Source organism: Carassius gibelio, chromosome B24 (assembly GCF_023724105.1).
Source record: "Carassius gibelio isolate Cgi1373 ecotype wild population from Czech Republic chromosome B24, carGib1.2-hapl.c, whole genome shotgun sequence".
NCBI lineage: Eukaryota > Metazoa > Chordata > Actinopteri > Cypriniformes > Cyprinidae > Carassius > Carassius gibelio.
In genome coordinates this window covers 3,846,793-3,867,019 of record NC_068419.1, presented here as the reverse complement: position 1 = coordinate 3,867,019, position 20,227 = coordinate 3,846,793, and the positions used below count along the sequence as shown (strand labels likewise).

Below are 20,227 nucleotides of genomic sequence, written 5' to 3'. Positions count from 1 at the left end.
ATCCTATACCCATAAATATTCAAACCATTCCACATATGTAATATAATAAGCAAAAAAAATTACATGTGACCAGCCTTTTTATATACACCAAAAAGAAAGCTCAACATTTCATGCATGTTGTATGCTTTGTCTGCACTTGCCAAATTTGTCTTGTCCATTGCTTGGTAGTATGTAGAGTTTTATTTCTTTGTATATTCGTTTAGGTTGACTATTCTGTGTTCCTTTTTTCTAATCAGTGATTAATTTGATCTAGAATAGAAGTGCTGCAAAAGTTTCATGATTCAAGCATTCCCAGGTTAGGCTTATCTTGTCCCTGGATGCGTTTAGAAACAATTATATAAAAGAAAAATTGTTACCATCTTGTAATCTTCTAATATGCAGGTTTAGGGTTTGCAAATATCTTAGAATGTGTTTTATGTTTCGTTGATTCCCAACAGCAGTCCCTGTGCTGTCGTTTGTGAAGGAGTTAACAAGCCAGGAAATCACAGAGGGAGGCAGTGCCTCATTATGTTGCGAAACTTCAATACCTGATACCAGTGTGACCTGGAAGAAGGGTACTCAGGTCCTATCTGATGGAAAGAAGTATTCCATAAAGAGTGATGGCAGAATCCAAACCTTGGAAATCCATAAGCTATCAGTGGGTGATGGTGGCGAGTACATATGTGAAGCAGGAGACAAAAGAAGCAAAGCTACATTGACTGTCAAAGGTAACAATCTTGATTCTTCTTTAGAGATGGGCTCTATTTTGCATTGTTTCCCTGCAGAAGCAAAAGTACATATTAGTATTAGCATATTCAAATAATGAATAGATTGAGTAGCTTTTATATTTTAGATCAGGCTTTCTCAAATCTTGCCCTAGAGGGCCAATGCACTGCAGAGTTTAGCTCCAACCCTGATCAAACTCATCTACCTGTGATTTTCTAATGATCCTGAAGACATTGATTAGCATGCTCAGGTGTGTTTGATTAGGGTTAGAGCTAAACTCTGCAGGAAAGTGGATCTTGTGGGCCAGATTTGAGGATCCCTGCTTTAGATTGTCACTAAGGCATGATCCAAGTAGTATGTAAAGCAAATATATGTGAACTTTGATCACATAATGCTGTCCACAATTCTGGGATTTGTTTTTAATGTTCCAACAAAACCACAAACTTTCTTTAAAAACTACACTGTTTGGTGGACTAATACATCCTCTCACAATATAAGTCACCTATAGTAGATAGTCAGTAGTGGGATATTTACCTCTTTTGACTTTTCGGAAGATCCTCAAAAGTCCCTTTCATCACATTCCTTCCATCCATTCCCAGAATGTGTAAAAATCACAAGAGAATTAAAGGATGTGACAGTGATAACGGGCGAGGATGCTATCTTCCTGTGTGAGGTGTCTCATACAGGGGTTACGAATGTCGAGTGGTGGCTCGGCTCCAACCACCTTCAAAACAATGACTTGAATCAAATCAGCTGCCGAGGGAGGGAACACAGCCTAGTGCTGAAAATGGTCACACCCGATGACTCAGGTGATGTTGCCTTTGTGGTTGGCCCTGAGAAGAGCGTCGCCTACTTGTTGGTGCAGGAGAAACCCAAAGGTAAAAAGACACATTATGGCTAACAGCGCTCATTGTTGGCAAATAATCATCTGTCTGTCATTAGGTAGTAGCTGCACTAATTTTGCACAATAATAACAAAAGGCTTCCAGCTGCTTTTCCATTAGCCTTGGGTATTCTACAGCTACACTTCAAAATTGTCCTGTTTTTGTTTTTTGAGAATTTTTCATACATTCTTTGGTTCAAACAGTCTTTTGTCTATTTACTGCCCATAACTGTTAAAACAGAAGTTTCTCACTTAGTAAAGCTCTTTTAATGTACCACAGTATATGTTCAATTGCTTCAAGTGTCTAAGTTTCAGAGTCATCAGTCAGACACTGTGATGTGACAGCACTTGGGTTTGGGTTTCTCCTGTCCATAGTCATATTCTTAGAGAAGCCTCTGGACTTAACTGCCAAAGAGGGTCAAACAGTCACACTGTCCTGCATGACTTCTGACCCTGAGGCCTCTGTCACCTGGTACAAAGATGAAGTGATGATAAAGGCAGGGGGGCAGTATCTGCTTTACAAGGACAGAGCTGTCCATCAGCTCCGCATCCTTAGAGTGGAGGAAGGAGATGCAGGGTTGTATACATGCAAAACCAAAGATGCAGAAAGCTGTGCCACCCTTACTGTTAAAGGTAAACGGGTTTGTAGGCTTTTGACTTTTTTGTTTTCATTTTATAAACATGGCAGAATATAAAGTGAACACAAATGGGTTTCAAGAAGACTTGTTCTGGTTTTCATTTCTTTATAACTGCCCCTCCTGTGGAACAAATAAGATTTTTATACCCTCACAGGTATCAGCAGCCGTTTAAAATCTGAAATTTACATTCTTTTAACTTCTTTTCTTCTCCATCTTCAGGTCAACCTGCATACTTCCGGAAGGAGTTAGACAACCAGAATGCAATAGAGGGAGAAAGTATCACCTTGCGCTGTGAGCTTTCTAAGCCAGTTAAAAGTGTAGAGTGGAGAAAGGGTGGAGTGGTGCTCCAACCCAGTAAGAAATTTGAAATGAAAAAGGAAGGGTGTGTGCTGGAGCTCCATGTCCATGATCTGGAACCAGAGGACAATGGCTACTACACTTGTGATGCTGGAGACCAGTTGACCACAGCATCAGTCACTGTGCAAGGTATCAAATTGTTAAATAATTAGCAATCTGTATTTTAGTTATAACAGTTCCAGTTTTAAAGCAAACAGATTTTTCTCCGACTGGAGGTTATATAAAATCTGTACCTTTTTGTCATTACATCCTCATAAGTTCACATTATGTTCTTGAAGAATCCTCAATGTATGAGTGTTTTTAGACACTGGGGATCTAAGGGATTCTGTGTCTGGTCTCTGCAGAGGCTGAGGTTCTCATAGTGTCGGGTATAAAGAATACAGATGTGTTTGTGGGCGAACAGGCAATTTTCTCCTGCCAGCTCTCTCGCCGTGCCAAAGGCAGAGTTCAGTGGTGGCTAGACGGCACTCGTTTGGAGAACAGTACCTTCAGTGAAATGAGTGTGGGTGAAGACCATGTCCACACTCTCACCCTAAGGAACCTTTCTCCCAATGATTCGGGTACAGTCCTGTTCAAAACAGGTGGCCTGACATCCTCCGCCAAGCTGTTAGTGAAAGGTACCAAATGCAGTGGTGCTTGGCAGTACTTGGCAGCACAGAAATGTAAAAGCTTAAAATTTTACTAGCATTGGACTAATACTGTGTCGATGAATTTCCTAAACATAAAAGTCGGTTACTCATTCTGTGAAGCATTTAGGTTGTCTTGACATCTTTTTAACAGTTACAGTTAGACCATAAATCTTGAATTGTGTCTAAATCTGTCCTTGAGGTAATTCAGTACTGTTTGTGTTCTTCAGACTTGTATACTCACATTACTGAATTACTTATCCATATTAATAATACTCTAAATCCAAAGTGTCTTTGCACAGACTACCCTGGAGAGTCCTTTGGTTAAGTGCTCAATAATGCAATCCTGTCAGAACAAGATTTGATTTACTTTATTTTCTTTTAGGGTTACCCATGACTAGAATTGAATCTTTTTGTTAGACTCTTTACTGTTAGGTAAAAGTATATGGAAAGATGGGTTGAAAAAATATATATATTTTTTTTAAAGATAATTCATGGATGCATGTAGTCCATGTGCCATGTATTTCTAACCTAAAATTGGAATTGGCTGCAGTATCACGGCTTGCTAATTACTTACAAAATTGGCATACTAATTATTAAATAAGAACACTGATTTTGAGTTTGTAAATGGAGCAGGTCTCAATACAAACATTTTTACTACTGGCACAGTCAGGCCAGGGTTTCAGATTTTTATATGCCCAGACTTTTTTTGCCCTGGCCCTTCCATAAAAAAGCATGATATTCATATTAATTAATCTCAATTAATCATGTTAAAAAAATGCTGAAAAAAGTAAATGAATAGTTCAGATGATTTAAATTAAAAAACAAGATTTTTCATCATCATTATCAAAAAAAAAGTGTCTGTAGAAGTCAGTATATTGTTTGTCTATTTTTTGCATATTATTTGACATACAGCCTATCACTACTCCAGCTATCGATCTTAATTTTTTTTTATTTCATTTTGTTAATATGCTTGAGGTAAAATGTATAGGCCTATATAAAACTGAAAGCCCTATTGGCATTGGATGCACCAAAGCATCTAAGTGAAATTGTTCAAGCAACTTTATGCCCAAAAATTCAAAGAGAAAACAATAATATCCTTGCATGCACTCTAAATCAGATAAGTGTACACTTATCAGTCTTCATTGTTTGTTTGTCCTGCATGTACTTTTTCTATAAACTGGCCTTAGTTTGACTTGACAAGGCAACTAGGCATGTGTTGTTTGTAATTGACCATGTCCTTGGTCAGTTTGGAGTAGAGAAGCAAAAGATGTTACACTTACACTTATTTCAATGTGAAAGAAAAAGAAACAGCTACAGCACTGTCTTAGATGATGAGGTTGTAAAGGCTGTTGTTGTAAACTGAATAAAGTACCAGGCTTATATTTTAGCTTTAAATTACATTAAATACCACCCAAAACCTAAAAGAGGCTTGAGGTGAAGAACTCTACTTCAAAGTGCACTGGGGTCTTGTGAATATTACTTATCCCCACCACCAACCCTCTATAGATCCCAATGTGGAGGTGGTCAGTGCCATGGAGGACCAACACGTAGCAGAAAACCAGCCAGCAGAGTTCATCTGTCAGTACTCCCGGCCAGTCAAGGCCGTATGGAAGCGAAACGGCATACCTGTGCAAGCAGACGGTCGCAGGGTGATAGTGGAACAGGACTGGACTGTTGCACGGTTGTACATTAGCTGTGCAGAGCCCCAGGATGGGGGAATGTACTCCTGTGAGGCAGAAGGAACCTCTGTCATGGCACATCTCAGGGTGCAAGGTGAGCACACCTGTAGACAAAGAGAATCTGTGTGTCATCCATAACTCAAAGCTGGATCATCACAAAGAGCCAGTATAAGACTCGCAAAGACTTTGAGAAATATTTAGTTGTAAATTGCACAAGTAAGGGCTTACCACAAAGGGTTTTATTGGAATACAGTTTTTTTTTTTTTTACTCCCAAAATTGCTGTTTTTAGCATCATCATCATCATCATCATCTGGCTGGCTATGCATTAACCATCATGTGCTTGTATCACAGCTACCTTTGCTTCTTACGCTACTCTGTGCTGAATGCTTCTGTATATGCTAGTGAAATGTTGGAAGAAATTTTAATTGAGTGTGATTGTGCAAGATTCAGTAATTGTTTTAAGTTCAGAAGTTGTTTTTAATTCAAGGCCAGTCAAAGTCATTGAATATTACAGGGACTTGTTTTGGCGTGTATAAAGCTAGTGTTTTTTCAGGCATTGTCTCTGTCTTGCAGCTAAACCAATTGACATTCTTCAAGAGCTGAGTGACGTGGAGACCATTAATGGTGGGGAAGCACTTTTTGAATGCTCCTTGTCTCGTCCTGAAACCAAGGATTGCCAGTGGTTAATCGATGGCAAGCCTGTAAAGGAGTCCGCAAACGTTGAGATTGTTTCCTTTGAGAGTGGTAGACGCCATCTTCTGCTTTTAAAGGACTTGCATCCTTGTGAAAACACAAGGGTTACATTCCAAGCCGGCACTTCATCAACTACTGCTCTTCTGTCTGTCAAAAGTAGGTAATTTCTTTAGTATTAGCATTTACTTTAGATAGATGTAAGATATTACATCAGATGATGTCATTTAGATGATTATATTTTATTACAGAAAAATTACTGCTGTAGCTGTATAGGTCATGACTATTAGTTCGAATAATGATGCAGTTAATTTTCTTTATCATACATGGTATATATTTATTTACTATTATGCTGTAGTTTCATGTTCCTGTTTTATAATATATAAAATATTATGCTAAAATGCATAAATGTAAATTAATTAAATGTTATGGATTTGTTCTGTACAGCTTGGCAACTGGAGGTGGTCAAGCCTTTGGAAAATAAGACTGCCATTGCAGGAGAACAAGTTGAGTTCACTTGTGTTTTGAATGAAGCTGTGCCTGAGAGTGAAGTGACTTGGTATGCAAATGGTGTTGAGCTAAAATGTAATGACCAATGGGCCATGAGAGCAAGTGGCTCTTCCTACAGCCTAATTTTGAAGAAAGCCCATGCTCAGCCCACACAGGAAATAACATTTGCAGCACGGGATGCCTTATCAATGGCCAAACTCATCACAATATGTAAGGGTCTTAATTTGTGCTTCATTCATTATAATTTCTGCTATTATGCTTATAAATTTTTTTTTTTTTTTATCTGGTTATTTATAGCTGTGCCTGATCCTCCTGAAGACCCAGAGCTGGTTAGTAAAGGTCCAGAGTTTGTCACCTTGTCTTGGTTCACGCCCCTTAGTGATGGAGGAAGTCCAATCACTGGTTACCGTGTGGAAATGCGTCTAGTAGACAGTGCCCTCTGGCTGCCCTGCCACACAGAACCGGTATGCAACACTGAATTTCTGGTTGAAAACCTCATACCTGGGGCAGGTTACAGGTTCAGAGTGGCGGCCATCAACCGTGCTGGTGTTGGAGAGCCTGTTCAGCTGCCTCAAACTGTGACACTTGGTAAGTGAATACTTGCTGAAATAACCAATTTGTTGAAAGCAACCTTACAGAGTACATCGTTTTTTTTCATCTATATAGAAGACTTGCTATTCTGCAGTAGTTCAGGGATCCTCACTCCCGGTCCTGGAGAGCTACTTTCTTGCAGAGTTTAGTTTCAACTGTGCTCCAACACACCTATAGACTATAGATTTAAACTAAACCCCAAAACCTTAATTACAGCTAGAACTAAACTCAGAAGGAAAGTGGCTCTCTAGGACCAGGAGTGAAGAACTCTACCCTAGATGCTACAGTAGTAGTAAACACTAAAAAATATACTCTAAACAAGTGTATTTTATATTTGTTGTGTTTTGTATTTGTTCTTGCTAAATTCTTGCTACATTTTTTCAACTGTTCTTTGAATGTACCTTGGATCTTCAGATGCACCAGTGACCATGACCAAAATGTTAAGCAGCTCTAAGATCCAAAAAGGAAAGATGGTTCGTTTGGAGTGTGAACTTTCTACAGAGAGCAAATCAGTCACATGGCTAAAGGACAACAGAGAGATAGATTTTGGGGTCAAGTACCAAATGGTAACAGAAGGAAAGAGCCAAGTTTTGCTCATAAAGGATTTCCAGTCTATAGATCAGGGTGTCTATTCTTGTGTAGCCTCAGAAGAGGCAAAGACTTCAATCAACCTCAACCTCGAAGGTACTTTACTTTGCTTAACCTCACATCTAACTTACTATGGTTGTTTTTTGTCAACCTCATATGTGGAAACGATCATTTGTGTATGTCTTGGTTATAGTGTTTGGAACTTCATAATGAGATTAGAGTCTCCAAATATCTTTTTCCTGTCTCTTTCCAACTTCTTCAGGTTACTGTCATATGCATGTCAATAAGACTGCAATGTCAAAATAGGGTTTTCAGCATCAAGTACAATATATTTAGAAATGTTACTACAACTATTACATAGTCTTTTCTTTTCATGTTTTTAGCTCCTGTTTTTCACTTTTTTTAATTCTTTTTGTTTCAGTGATAAATTTAGATTAGATTTTATGTATTATTCACAGTTTACTTGAGTTTAATTACAGTGAAATTGCTGTTGCAAGGATAGATTGTTGATATATTTAATATATTTTTTTCCAACATAAAAATTTTATCATATACATGAGTAAGACTTTTTATGAATGGCTCCCTGATTACAGGAGATGACACAACCCTTTCTCAGGATGCAGGCAGCCAGCCCAAACTGCCTCCTGAGGCGGCTTCTGAGGGAGATTTACATGCTCTATGGGATGCAGTGGCCAAGAAGAGGAGAATGAGTCGGGAACCCACGTTAGATTCAATTTCAGAGTTGCCAGAAGAAGATGGAAAAGAAAAAGCCCAGAGCAAAGAGGGAAAAGTATCTGAAAAGGAAGTGATACCTGCTGAACCAACTCCTAATATCACTGGGGAGCCTAATCTCTATACAAGTTCTGATGAGGAATCTCTCAGTGGGACAACAAGCTTGGTGTCTTACCTAAAGAAAAGCAGCCAGTCCTCTATGACTGTGGAAAGTCACACTGAGACTATTGCCTCCAAGAAACTGTATGAGCACTTCCAGATGACAGAGCAATCTGTTACAAAGACATCTGTGGAACCTGTCATGGAAGCTCCGAAAGGGGATGAGTTGCTAGAGGCTGCTGTCAAGATTCAGGCAGCCTTCAAAGGTTATAAAGCCAGGAAGGACATGCGACCAGTCTTCAAAGAAGTATTTAAGGATCAGTCTAAGGAGCCCAATGGGACAATTCATCTCGAGTGCATTGTGGAGGGTAAGCCAGATAAAGTTCGCTGGCTGAAAGATGGTGAACCCTTAACAGATGGCAAGCACCATCATATTGACATCTATAATGATGGCACCTGCTCTCTAGTAGTGACAGCTGCCACAACCAAAGACACAGGTGTATATACTTGTGAAGTAACCAATAAGTTTGGTATTTCCACCCATAGTGGCAAAGTCACTGTCGGGTCACTGCGGGAATCTTCTGGGCGACGCCCCCTCACTCTGGGCTACAGTGCAGATAGCGAAGCTGAGAGCTCCTCAGGGAGTGAAATGGATGAGACTTTACGGCAAGCAAGCAAACGATTACGGCGACTTCTTCGTACTTGTCTCCCCCCGGATGTGGAAGAGGAACCGTTTGTTAGTGCAGATGAAGGAGATTTACCACCAACGGACCTAAAATCTTACCGGGAAGATGATCAGTATATCTACATACGTTTTGATAATCGTGCAGAAGCTCAAGTAGCTTCCCAGCGCTTCCAGGAAATGTTTACTTATCAAGGAGTGCCAATCGAAACAGCCATCATAGCAGTAGCAGGTACTAAGGTAGAGCTGCGTATCACAAAGATGGGTTTCTCCCAAGATGGCTCCCAAACCCCAACTCAGGAGCGACCGATGCCTGCTTTCATGACAGGACGCCCTGGTATGACATTTCTTCCATGTGGTTCTACTATAAATTTTTTGCAACTGTTGTTTGTTTCTTCATAAGTTGCATGATTCAGTGCTGGATTTTGTTTGTCATTATAAGGCAGCACCAGAAATGGTGCGACTTGCTTGTTTTGGATTTCAAAGTGATGGCATGTCATGTTTTCGCCTGGTTCAGCATTTCTCCTAAAAAAAATTGCTATGATTTGTTTTGTTTTTTTGGTTTTGTTTGCTCTTCTCTGTTCTTTTAATCACCTACCAACCTCCCAGCGGCACCCGTCTTCTTGACGGAGCTCCGTAGCCAAGATGTTCCTGATGGGTTTCCAGTCAGTTTTGACTGTGTAATTGTTGGCAATCCTCCACCCACTGTGAGATGGTTCAAGGATGGAAAGATATTGGAGGAAAGCGACCACTACATGATCAATGAAGACCAGGAAGGCCATCGCCAGCTGATCATCACAGCTGTGCTGCCCACAGACATGGGCGTGTACCGATGCATGGCTGAAAATGACAGTGGCATCGCCTCCAGCAAGGCTGAGCTGAGGGTGGACAGTGAGTACACTGTTAAAAGAAAGTGTTAACCAAAACCCAGAACTCACAAATGTAGATAAGAAAGCAAAATTGTGTTCCAGACTGAAACGTTTTAACAAAGATTGCACTTTCTTTTACCGGTGCATCTGTGAATTGTGAGAATGTGATTGCATGCGTTTTATCAATGTTGTTGTTTGTCTCTAGAATGCCTAAAAATGCACCTACATTATCAACATACTTAAGATGAATCCTCTTGATATTTCTATGTATTTTGATACTCAGAACTAATTAAAGATCCTTTCATCTGTTTTCTTCATTTTTGGTGATCTGTTGTTTGAATATTGAGTGTTAGTAAATTAGTAAAGATTTTTGTTACTATTTTTTATACTATTCTTAGAGACTCAAGATTTCTAGACTCATGTTGTTTGATTATTGATTCAGTCTTGTGTATCTTTAAAGTGTCTTGCAGCTCAGACTATGACACAGCAGCCGATGCCACAGAGACATCTTCCTATGTCAGTGCTAAAGGTTATGTGTCTAGGTAAGATTCACTCATTTAATTTAAAGTGATTTGTATGATGTTTTTACATCAGTACTACAGATTTTGCTCAGATCCTGCCAAAACAAACCTCTTATTTAAATATCATGCTAGTTCTAAATTGGCTTCTGCTTGTGTTTGGTTTGCTCTTTTAGCTCCGAGCACAGGGACACGGAGGCTTTTGAGTCGGTGGCAGAGGACGAGCAGCTTCCTCAAGTTGTGGATGAGTTACATGATTTATTCCTCAGTCCCGGAGCACCCATTGCCAAAATGAGTTTCAGGGTTAAAGGTCAGCAATGTTTTAGTTCCCATTAATGCAAATTCTGTTTCATTTCAGATTCTATTTCATCTGTATTCTGATTAATTATGCACTATTTATTCCAAGTGTTTCCTTTTTTCCATCTGCACCTGTTGTATCTATTCAACTCTAGTTGCTCTAACCATAATGACATTAATGTCCTTAATCCTTCTTTGTATCCAGTCTATTTGTTATGAACTTGTTTATATTCCTAGTAAACATGCACACTGTTTTGAATTTAAGTCTACTGTAATTTTCAGCTGTTGCATTTGCAGATGTAAATGGGTGACAAACAATTTAATGTTCAACGCCTTTCTGCAGGATTTCCTACACCAAGGGTTTACTGGTTTAAGGATGGCACCCCACTCCAAGCCTCCAGCAGAATTGTATTGTCAAGCGAGCGAGATCAGCACAGTCTTGAGATTTTAGATGTTAAGCACGAGGACACTGGAGAATACTCAGCATACATTAGCAATATAGCTGGCTCTGCCTACTCTTCAGCACATCTGAATGTACAGGGTAAGTGTTCCTTGGATACTTTAACTCTTTTTATATGTTACTTGCATGGGGTCTTTGTAAGACTGTGACAGGAAATGGAAGCATGTTGAAATCATAAATTATTAATCAATTACAGTCAAATTGTTCTCCACATTAAACGTGCTAAATAAATTCAAAAATGTTTTTCTGTTTGTTTCTTTATTTAAATTCACTAATTAGCTCCTGGAGAGCACCCCGCACCTGAACAAGGACGGATGAGAGGTAAGCATCTATCTTGCATACAGCACGTGTGATTATGAATCATTGTTCCACATGATGTAAGATACAAATGTGTTTTGACATTTAAAGTATTGATATGAAAGATTATGCACGCATGTAATTTGCTACACCACTTGTGTTTTTCCACAAATAGATTCAAAGGTGCCACTTGTACCACCACGCTTCCTGGAGAGGTTCAGCAACAAGAAGGTGAAACAGGGAGCAAGTATAACGCTGTCAGTCAAAGTGGAAGGTATGGGGTGTTACCACAATACATTAAATACCAAGAAAATTACTTTAGATGCAATTTTGAGAGGTAGACAAAAGCATTAAGCATAACGTTCAGTTACTGTCTTCCAAAGGCTCCCCAACCCCATCTGTAAACTGGTTAAAGGAAGTGTCAGATAAGGATGTTCTGTGGATAAAGGCAGACACACCAGGTTACAAGGTGGCCAGCTCTGGCCGTCAACATAGTCTCATCCTCATGGAAGTGGAAACAAAACATGGCGGCATGTACACTTGCATTGCCACCAACCGTGCTGGACAATCAGTCAACACAGCCCGACTGGATGTGGAGACAGGTCAGGAACTCATGCTTCAGTTATTGACCATAATGACTTTTACATTTTATTTTATAATACTGAGATTTTGGCTTTACTGTATGTGTACAGTAGTCTTTTCATCATGCTTATTTTTCTGTCCAACAGCACCAGAGCAAAAGAAAGTGGGGCCAGAGTAAGTTTAAATATAAAAGCTTACAGCTGTCAGTTTAGATACTTTTATTCATCAAAACATTTTAAAGTTTTAGAGATTTAGAGTTTTTTTATTTTATTTTTTTTCTCCAGGGTTCTGGGAATTACTATCAGCCCACCGGAGGAAGAGGGCAAAGGTGAAACTACTTTTTTTTTATTTTTATGTCAATGCACTTTCAGATTATATCAGAGTAAGCGACTGCTATGATCATGTATTTGTCAAATAATCTCCGACAATACAAATGATTACTGTGATCACATCTCAGGAGAGATCAAACTACCTTCCATGGGTGAAGTGGGTACAGAGGAGTTCTTACAAAAACTCACAACCCAAATCACAGAAATGGTATCTGCCAGAATTACTCAAGGTAAGAGAAAACTGTTTTTTTTTTATCAATAATATAGAGCTAAATATTTTTAGAATCTGAACTGCCGGACTGAATTACAATATGGATGTACTATTTATACTGTACTAACATTTATTAAATTAGCCTTTGTCCATTTTATGTCATTTTGCAATATTAATAACTATTTATCTAGCTAATGTAGTCCTTTTCAACAGATGCATCCTAATATTCACTCAAAACAGTGTGCACTGTTTTTGATTGAGTTTAGTGTGTGCTCAAATGTTTCATTTTATGTCACAGGATGTACGTAGTACTGAAATGGAGTACACCTGTTGCAAATTCCGTATTAAATAATTCATTATACTGTGTACAACATTCTGTGTAGATTCCTTAACTTCCCTTCTGATTTATATTTTGAAAAATAAAAACAAAAAATACGTATCTCTGGATCCCTCAATTCCTTCACAGCTCACTGACTCCATTCTTTTGTCTATCCATCAAACTATCCATCCATCCTCTCATCCCTCTATTCACTCACATTCTCATTGAAGCATTGATTTGTTCAGACAGCTTACAGAACCATCAAGTGCTCCAGTGGATGAAATCTTGGCCCAAAGTAACCAGTATGTATCCGCAGAACCTCCAGTGTAACACACCAGAACCTTGACTTTTTCTTCATGAGGCTATGCTGTTGTTAATCACTTTGCTTGTTTCTGTGGCTCTCAACCTTTTTTTCAAAAAGGCATACATTTAATGTCTTTAATAAAGTTAAAAATGCTTAAAGTATTGCCTAGTGGTAATAAAGTCATGGTTCTTTAAAATCAGGGCCAATCATTCATTAAAATCATTCTGAAATTCAGTGGATGCAGACTGTCTCATTTTTACACTTTCAAGGTGTCTCTGTTTCAGTATATACAACGCATGAGCAATATATTACTGTTTGTGTGGGCATAATTTTATTTTTACATAAGCATGATATTATGCATGTTAAATCAGAGGAGAAATTTAATCAAGTACAGTATTAGTTGTTATACTGAGTCATAGATGCTTAAAAAGTAACTGATAGTGGACCTTAGAAGTGGTGAGCTCAAATCAGTCAAATAAATCCTTTTTTGTAACAGCAATGAAAAGGTTTGTCTGGTGAATATTTCTGTAAAATATGCACAAAATGATCAATGGATGAATTAATGAACTTAGTTTGTAAAATTACACAATTCTAGTACCTCTTATTTAGAAACTTTATTTTAAATCCAGTGGATCCCAAACTTTTCAAACTACAATAACTCTTTATGTCTTATTCAAATTATTATCATGGACCCCCACTGCCCTGTCTAGGCCCCCACCGCCCTGTCTCGCCTAAATATGGCAATAGCTTGAAACACAATTACATTTTACAGGTAACAAACCAAATAAAACAATTAACACTTCCTGGAAGCAAAGATACTTTCTCATTTTAATTGTAGGATAAATACAAACGATGTTTGCTGCTTACCTTCTCTTTAGTTTATGTCATCGAAACTGGGACAGTTTTCCTCATAAATCATTCTCACCGTCCATTTTTGGAGATATAATTCCCGAATACATTTTACCATAATTTCGTATCTTTTCGGGCTGTCTGACTTTTAAGCAAAATGCACTTTTTTTGCAATAATTTTTGTGCGGAGATTGCCGCAGCTTTTATAACCGTCTTGTTCAGTCGGTATTTTTAAAAATGGCGGACTTTTAAAGCGGAAGCATTTGTCAACGCGAGATTTAAATGTACGTAGCGATTCTTCGAACGCCAGTAGTGTTATATTCAACTGTTTACTTTAGTAACACTGACGGCTCACATCAGCTAACAGCATATGTCAAATATTTACATTTATAAAGAAATAAACCCGCAGTTTGGGAACAACTGTTGTAAAGATATGTCTAATATACCACACAAACACCATTGCTAATGTTGTTAATATAAGGCCTTTATCAAGTTTATATGTTGAAGACCATTTAAACTATGATCAAACTTAAATTACGAAGTACATATGTACAGTGTAGCCTATATGTTTTTTTTTTTTCTTTAAAACAAAATGTTTGCTTACAATATAACATTTGGGGTAGCTACCTATTTTTGCTGTTTATTATTATTATCATTCAAATTTCATGTCCAGATTTATATTTTCAAATTACATTCTGAATATGCATCTGCTGACTTTTTAACTGAATATCGTAATCTGATCAAATGTTTTGAAGTCCTGTGCAAATGTGATGCTAAAGTCCATGCTGTCAGACATGATACTTAAATACTGTTGTGGCCATAATTAATTGACACAATATCTCTTTCTTCCTCTATCCTTTTGGTCTCTGTCTGCCTCAAGCTTCATTGCGTGTCCCAGGACCTGACAGCGATGATGAAACAAAAACACCATCCCCATCTCCATATCACGGCCGATCACGGCCTCCATCTCTGATCGCAGACTCCTCATCTGAGTCAGATGAAGGAGATGCCCGAGGAGAGGTATTAGAAATAACACATTCTCAGTGTCATTAACAAATTCAATTTAATATTAGAACTAAAGTATGGTGTCAAACATGTTGCTATTCTGTTCTCACAAGAATTTTCAGACAAATTTTGTATGCATTAATTTACCAGTTAGGGGAAATAAAAATGGATGTAATGTTAGTATCATAATTCTGTTGTGCATATTATTTTTGGGGGGTAAATTAAACATCTAGTTAATCTTCAGTTCACAGAATGATATTTAAAAGCAGAATCCAGAGCTTTTCTCATATTATAAAGGGTTAGGAGGGCAAGTCACCTTTTCTAAATGCTCTGTTATCTCAATGAATCTGTGCAGATGTTTGATATTTATGTGGTGACCGCTGACTACAACCCCATGGGGGTCAGTAAAGATGCCATCGCTCTGAAAGAGGGCCAGTATGTGGAGGTTCTGGATTCTGCCCACCCACTTAAATGGCTGGTCCGCACCAAGCCCACCAAATCCAATCCATCTCGCCAGGGATGGGTCTCACCTGCGTATCTCGACAAAAGACTGAAGGTCAGTTCAGGATCATTCAAAATGGATGACTGGTCACGTAGTGGTAAAATATTGATTTAAAAAAAATTGTGCATTTGCTTGTGCATCTTATAATTTCTCACTGATGATGGAATGGCTGTGTTGTAGCTGTCTGCAGATGTTGCAGACCTCCCAGAGACCACCAGAGAAGAAGTCACAGAGACAGAGTACAAGAAGAAACTTTGGTAAATTTGGACATTTTATTAAAAATGCAGTGTGCATTTTATTTTTTACTACTTTGGTAATTTTACCTCGCTTTCACTTGTATCTAGTCAACTCGTCCAGGAGCTGATTAGCACAGAAACTGAGTTCCTGAAGGAGATGGAGTTCTTCACATCACACCATCTGAAGCGTGTGGATGAAGAGAGCACACCATCTGAAATCACCAGTCAGAAGGAGACCATCTTCCGTAATATCAATGATTTGAAATCCTTCCACAGCAGGTACAGAGTTCAGACAATCAAATATTACTCTGAATCAACTATTTTCAACATTTTTAAGAAGTATAAGAATTGTTTTCATTTATGTGCCAGGCTTGACATATGGAATGTGACAACAGGAAAATTCATAATGAAGTTGATTGTTTTCCAGTTCTTTGCTGCCTGGTCTGCGTGACTGTGACACAGATGATGACATTGCCATGCATTTACTGAGAAACTCTGAAGGGTTTGAGAAATATTTGCAGTACCTCATTGGACAATTGCAAGCGGAGTCCGTCATCAGTGAGAAAGAAGTTCACCAATATTTCAAGGTGGGTTTACAATATATTGACCGTACGGTTAAGGTTTTCCTGGGGCATAAAACTTGCTTAAAAAAATTATATATGATCAAAATAAAGGTTTTTGTTTACATAATATATGTGTGTGTGCTTTGTTTATTTATTATGTATGTATAAATACACACACGCTTGGATGTATATATTTAAGAAAAATATTTAATGTTTATACACTTAAAATATTTGTATATAATATTAATTATATGAATATAAATATATACATGGAAATATTTTCAAAATATATACTGTATTATGTGTGTATTTATATATACATAATAAATATACACAGCATACACACTTATATTATGTGAACAAAAACTTGTTTTGGATGTGATTAATTGTGATTAATCATTTGACAGCGCTAATTTAAACTGAAAGAATTTGATACTCAAGACACAGAATGTAACATATTTCATGTATTTTTTCTTTAGAAGTATACGGTCTCAGAGTTGGCAAATGTTGACCCCTCAGAGGGTCCAGTGCTAAGCATCAACGCTTACCTTCAGAGACCACCAGAGAGAATTCAGAAGTACAGAGCTTTACTGAAGGTAATAATTAAATACCACAATACAAATTTTTCCTCCAAATATATAGAAATTGTGTTGTTTAACGGGATACAACTGTTCACTAACTTTTGAAAGTTCACATGATTTTACTTTAGGAATTGATCCGGAACAAGGCGAGGAACGGTCAAAACTGCTGTTTGTTGGAGCAGGCCTATGCCATGGTGTCGTCCCTCTCCCAGCGTTCAGAAAACACACACCATGTCTCTCTCATAGAGAACTACCCCGCCAATCTGGAGGCGCTGGGAGAACCTATTAGACAGGTACATTCCCTAACTCAAATGTCAGCATTTATGGTCTTACCCGTTTCACCTATTTGTAGTAAATAAAAACATTTAAAAAAATTATTGTAAAATGAAGTTATGAATTTTTCTACAGGGGCCCTTCACTGTTTGGGAAGGAGCTCCTGGAATTCGAACATCTTCCAGAGGTCACCACCGCCACGTTTTCCTCTTCAAAAACCATGTGGTCATCTGCAAACAGAAGAGAGACACGAACACAGACACCCAAGCATATGTGTTCAAGAATATGATGAAGGTTGGGATTTGCAAAAGCATTTAAATGGCTTACACTAAGTGATGCACATACTGCATTTAACACAAAAGGCCAATGTTGATCATTTAGACTGGCCAGATTCTGTCTTCACAGGGATTTCTTAATTACTGGTTTGCAACATAGCTTCACTGTTTATAAAAATCTAATGCATTATGAAATAATTTGTTTTTTTCTTTAGCTTACAAACATCGATGTGAACGAGACGGTAGAGGGTGATGAAAGAGCGTTTGAGATCTGGCATGAGCGGGAGGACTCCGTGAGAAAATACACGTTGCAGGCACGGACTGTTATCATCAAGAACTCATGGCTGCGTGACCTCCGTGACCTTCAGCAGCGCCACAGCATGCCAGCATGGAGTAAGTATCCAGCATTAGCATGTTAGCATCAGCCTGGTTTCCTTGTCAAAAACCCAAAAGGATTGTTCCATTGGCTGGATTATTTGCAGAAAATAAGCTCTGGGACCAACTAAAGTTTTGAAATTTTACACATTTTGTTCATCATGATTATTATCATAAATTAATTAGGCCAGATACAATTGCAAAAATAAAAAGTTGAATAAAATGAATAACAACACTGAGCTTGCAATAACTCTGTATGTTAGAAAGTTTGAGTTAGAATACTTTGCAATAGCATGATAATAAAAAAAAAAAACGCCTTGTCTGGTGTGATTAATGTCCTCAACTCCTTCTGTAGTCCCATTTAGCCACAGCTGCCTTTTTAAAGATCAGTAAATGCTTTTTTTTTTTTTTATCACTTTTAACTGATGTGTTTTACGTCATAGAATAAAATGTGAAAATAACTTGAGCTTATTTCAGGCATTTAACCAAAAATGTTATTTAATATTTAACCAAAACTGCTGCTGTTTATGGGTTTGGCCAACAAAATACGTAATTCCTGCAGCAAGTGGCAAAAAGAGAAAAAAAAACTCTCCAATTAAAGGGTTAGTTCACCCAAAAATGAAAATTCTATCATTAATTATTCACCCTCATGTTGTTCCAAACCTGTAAGACCTTAGTTTATCTTCGGAATACAAAAACACTGTGTGCGTGCTGAACGTAAACAACGCTGATTACATTCTTGGGTACTTTCCAAAATGGCTAAAGACGGTAACTCGGGAAGAAAAATTGTTGAATAAATTATTGTTGTTGTTTTTTTCGCACTAAAAGTATTATCGTAGCCTCGTAAAATTACAGTTGAACCTGATGTCACATGGACTACTTTACTGATGTCCTTGCTATGTTTCTGTGCGTTGATCATGGTAATATCCTTGCTGTCAATGGAGGGTCCGAGAGCTCATCAAAAATATCTAAATTTGTGTTCCGAAAATGAACTTATGGGTTTGGAATGACATGAGGTTGATTTATTCATTTTAATCAGAATTAAACATTTTGGGTGAGCTGATATCAGTTCTCCTAAATACAATGGCATGGTTTTAAATACTACAGTAAAAATAAACCCTAGTCTTAATATTTAGCATTTTATTTATGTTACAGGCCCTCCAGATTTTGACGCGGTGTTGACAGACTGCACAGCAGAGCTCGGACAGACAGTAAAGCTCGCATGCAAGGTCACTGGTGCTCCCAAGCCACAGGTCACCTGGTACAAAGGTAAGGAATCAAATCTTACGGGTTTCCCTTCTTGATGTCATCTTAGAAGTAATTCATCTATCGGTTTTCACAAACAGACGGGCGTGCCGTGGAAGCGGATCCTCATCACATCATCATTGAGGACCCAGACGGCTCTTGCACACTCATTTTGGACAACATGACAGCAGATGACTCAGGACAGTACATGTGCTTCGCCACCAGCTCTGCGGGCAACGCCAGCACACTAGGCAAAATCACTGTGCAGGGTGAGTGAGCAACCTGATGTTTCCAACTTCGTAAAGCTGGTTGCACTCCAATTCATTCCTTCTCATTTTTATTCACTCCTCATGCAGTACCTCCACGTTTTGTGAATAAGATCCGGAATGCCACCCTATATCCAGGAGAAGATGCTCAATTCACCTGCACCATCCAGAGCGCACCGAGTCCCAAGATAAGGTAGTCACTCCATAACACTGTCATTTATGTTATTTCCATGTTTCAATAATGAGTCAAAATAGCCCAGAAGATCTGGGTGATTCATATTATCAATGCATTCAATAGAAAACTTCCAACAACCCAACAGTTTTAACTCAAAATGAATTGCATTAAATGTTAAACTATGCCATTCCCTGGACAGATGGTTCAAGGATGGTAAACTGCTGACAGACCAGGAGAAGTTTCAAACATACAGTGAACCGCGCAGTGGAGTGTTGGTTCTAGTTATCAAGAACCCTGGAGAACGAGACCTTGGACATTATGAGTGTGAGGTATGGAGATTGTTACTTTAGTCCTTTCAGTTCCTGAGGAAATAAGCCTCATCATCATCATATTATTCTTTTGCAGCTGTCGAACCGTCTGGGCAGTGCCAGGTGTGCGGCTCAGCTGATCACTCCTGCTGTGGCAATGGCACGAGAACGTAGAGCAGATCAGGCCATCAGTATAGAAGGTAAAAGAGATGCCCGTCAATACAGGTCCAGAAAATAAGAAAAGTGTATTTTGTAAAGTGCATTCACTTATATTTAGAATTTAGGAATGTATTTTTCTTATTTGCGCATCATGTTTGTACCTCTTTGACAAGCAATGAATTGCCTGAAATTCGATAACGGAAAATCATTTGATTTGATTCAATTTTGCCATTTTTATTTTTCAAATAGTAATGGAGCAAGAGACGAAAATACCGAAGAAAACCATAATTATGTAAGTCTACGCACACACCTAAGCACAAATTGAATGCACTACTATTCAAAAGTCAACTTTATTCAGTAAAGACTCATTACATTGATCAAAAGTGACAGTAAAGCACTTATACCGTAAGACAATATTTTTTTATTATAATGATGTTCTTTTGAAA

General features: G+C 38.2%; 1 protein-coding gene across 11 annotated transcripts in view; it reads left to right on the top strand.

The window, feature by feature from the left end:
* The window catches only part of LOC128013242 (obscurin-like), a 60,054-nt gene that overhangs the window by 37,138 nt on the left and 2,689 nt on the right, over positions 1 to 20,227 (top strand). For 5 of the 11 annotated variants that reach the window (XM_052596071.1, XM_052596072.1, XM_052596074.1 and 2 more), the window contains 36 exons: positions 438 to 707; positions 1,305 to 1,583; positions 1,963 to 2,220; positions 2,445 to 2,711; positions 2,927 to 3,199; positions 4,718 to 4,984; positions 5,465 to 5,740; positions 6,029 to 6,301; positions 6,389 to 6,679; positions 7,097 to 7,366; positions 7,864 to 9,120; positions 9,393 to 9,674; positions 10,113 to 10,194; positions 10,347 to 10,480; positions 10,811 to 11,008; positions 11,207 to 11,248; positions 11,400 to 11,498; positions 11,608 to 11,826; positions 11,953 to 11,980; positions 12,091 to 12,134; positions 12,264 to 12,365; positions 14,699 to 14,838; positions 15,179 to 15,379; positions 15,506 to 15,582; positions 15,670 to 15,840; positions 15,989 to 16,148; positions 16,604 to 16,720; positions 16,834 to 16,998; positions 17,114 to 17,272; positions 17,469 to 17,646; positions 18,784 to 18,897; positions 18,975 to 19,142; positions 19,230 to 19,332; positions 19,514 to 19,643; positions 19,720 to 19,822; positions 20,031 to 20,073. In XM_052596071.1, the coding sequence (XP_052452031.1) occupies positions 438 to 707; positions 1,305 to 1,583; positions 1,963 to 2,220; positions 2,445 to 2,711; positions 2,927 to 3,199; positions 4,718 to 4,984; positions 5,465 to 5,740; positions 6,029 to 6,301; positions 6,389 to 6,679; positions 7,097 to 7,366; positions 7,864 to 9,120; positions 9,393 to 9,674; positions 10,113 to 10,194; positions 10,347 to 10,480; positions 10,811 to 11,008; positions 11,207 to 11,248; positions 11,400 to 11,498; positions 11,608 to 11,826; positions 11,953 to 11,980; positions 12,091 to 12,134; positions 12,264 to 12,365; positions 14,699 to 14,838; positions 15,179 to 15,379; positions 15,506 to 15,582; positions 15,670 to 15,840; positions 15,989 to 16,148; positions 16,604 to 16,720; positions 16,834 to 16,998; positions 17,114 to 17,272; positions 17,469 to 17,646; positions 18,784 to 18,897; positions 18,975 to 19,142; positions 19,230 to 19,332; positions 19,514 to 19,643; positions 19,720 to 19,822; positions 20,031 to 20,073 (7,240 nt within the window). Of the gene's footprint in view, positions 1 to 437; positions 708 to 1,304; positions 1,584 to 1,962; positions 2,221 to 2,444; positions 2,712 to 2,926; positions 3,200 to 4,717; positions 4,985 to 5,464; positions 5,741 to 6,028; positions 6,302 to 6,388; positions 6,680 to 7,096; positions 7,367 to 7,863; positions 9,121 to 9,392; positions 9,675 to 10,112; positions 10,195 to 10,346; positions 10,481 to 10,810; positions 11,009 to 11,206; positions 11,249 to 11,399; positions 11,499 to 11,607; positions 11,827 to 11,952; positions 11,981 to 12,090; positions 12,135 to 12,263; positions 12,366 to 12,910; positions 13,890 to 14,698; positions 14,839 to 15,178; positions 15,380 to 15,505; positions 15,583 to 15,669; positions 15,841 to 15,988; positions 16,149 to 16,603; positions 16,721 to 16,833; positions 16,999 to 17,113; positions 17,273 to 17,468; positions 17,647 to 18,783; positions 18,898 to 18,974; positions 19,143 to 19,229; positions 19,333 to 19,513; positions 19,644 to 19,719; positions 19,823 to 20,030; positions 20,074 to 20,227 lie in introns of those variants that run through there. The other 6 variants (XM_052596068.1, XM_052596070.1, XM_052596069.1 and 3 more) reach the window with 6 other exon arrangements.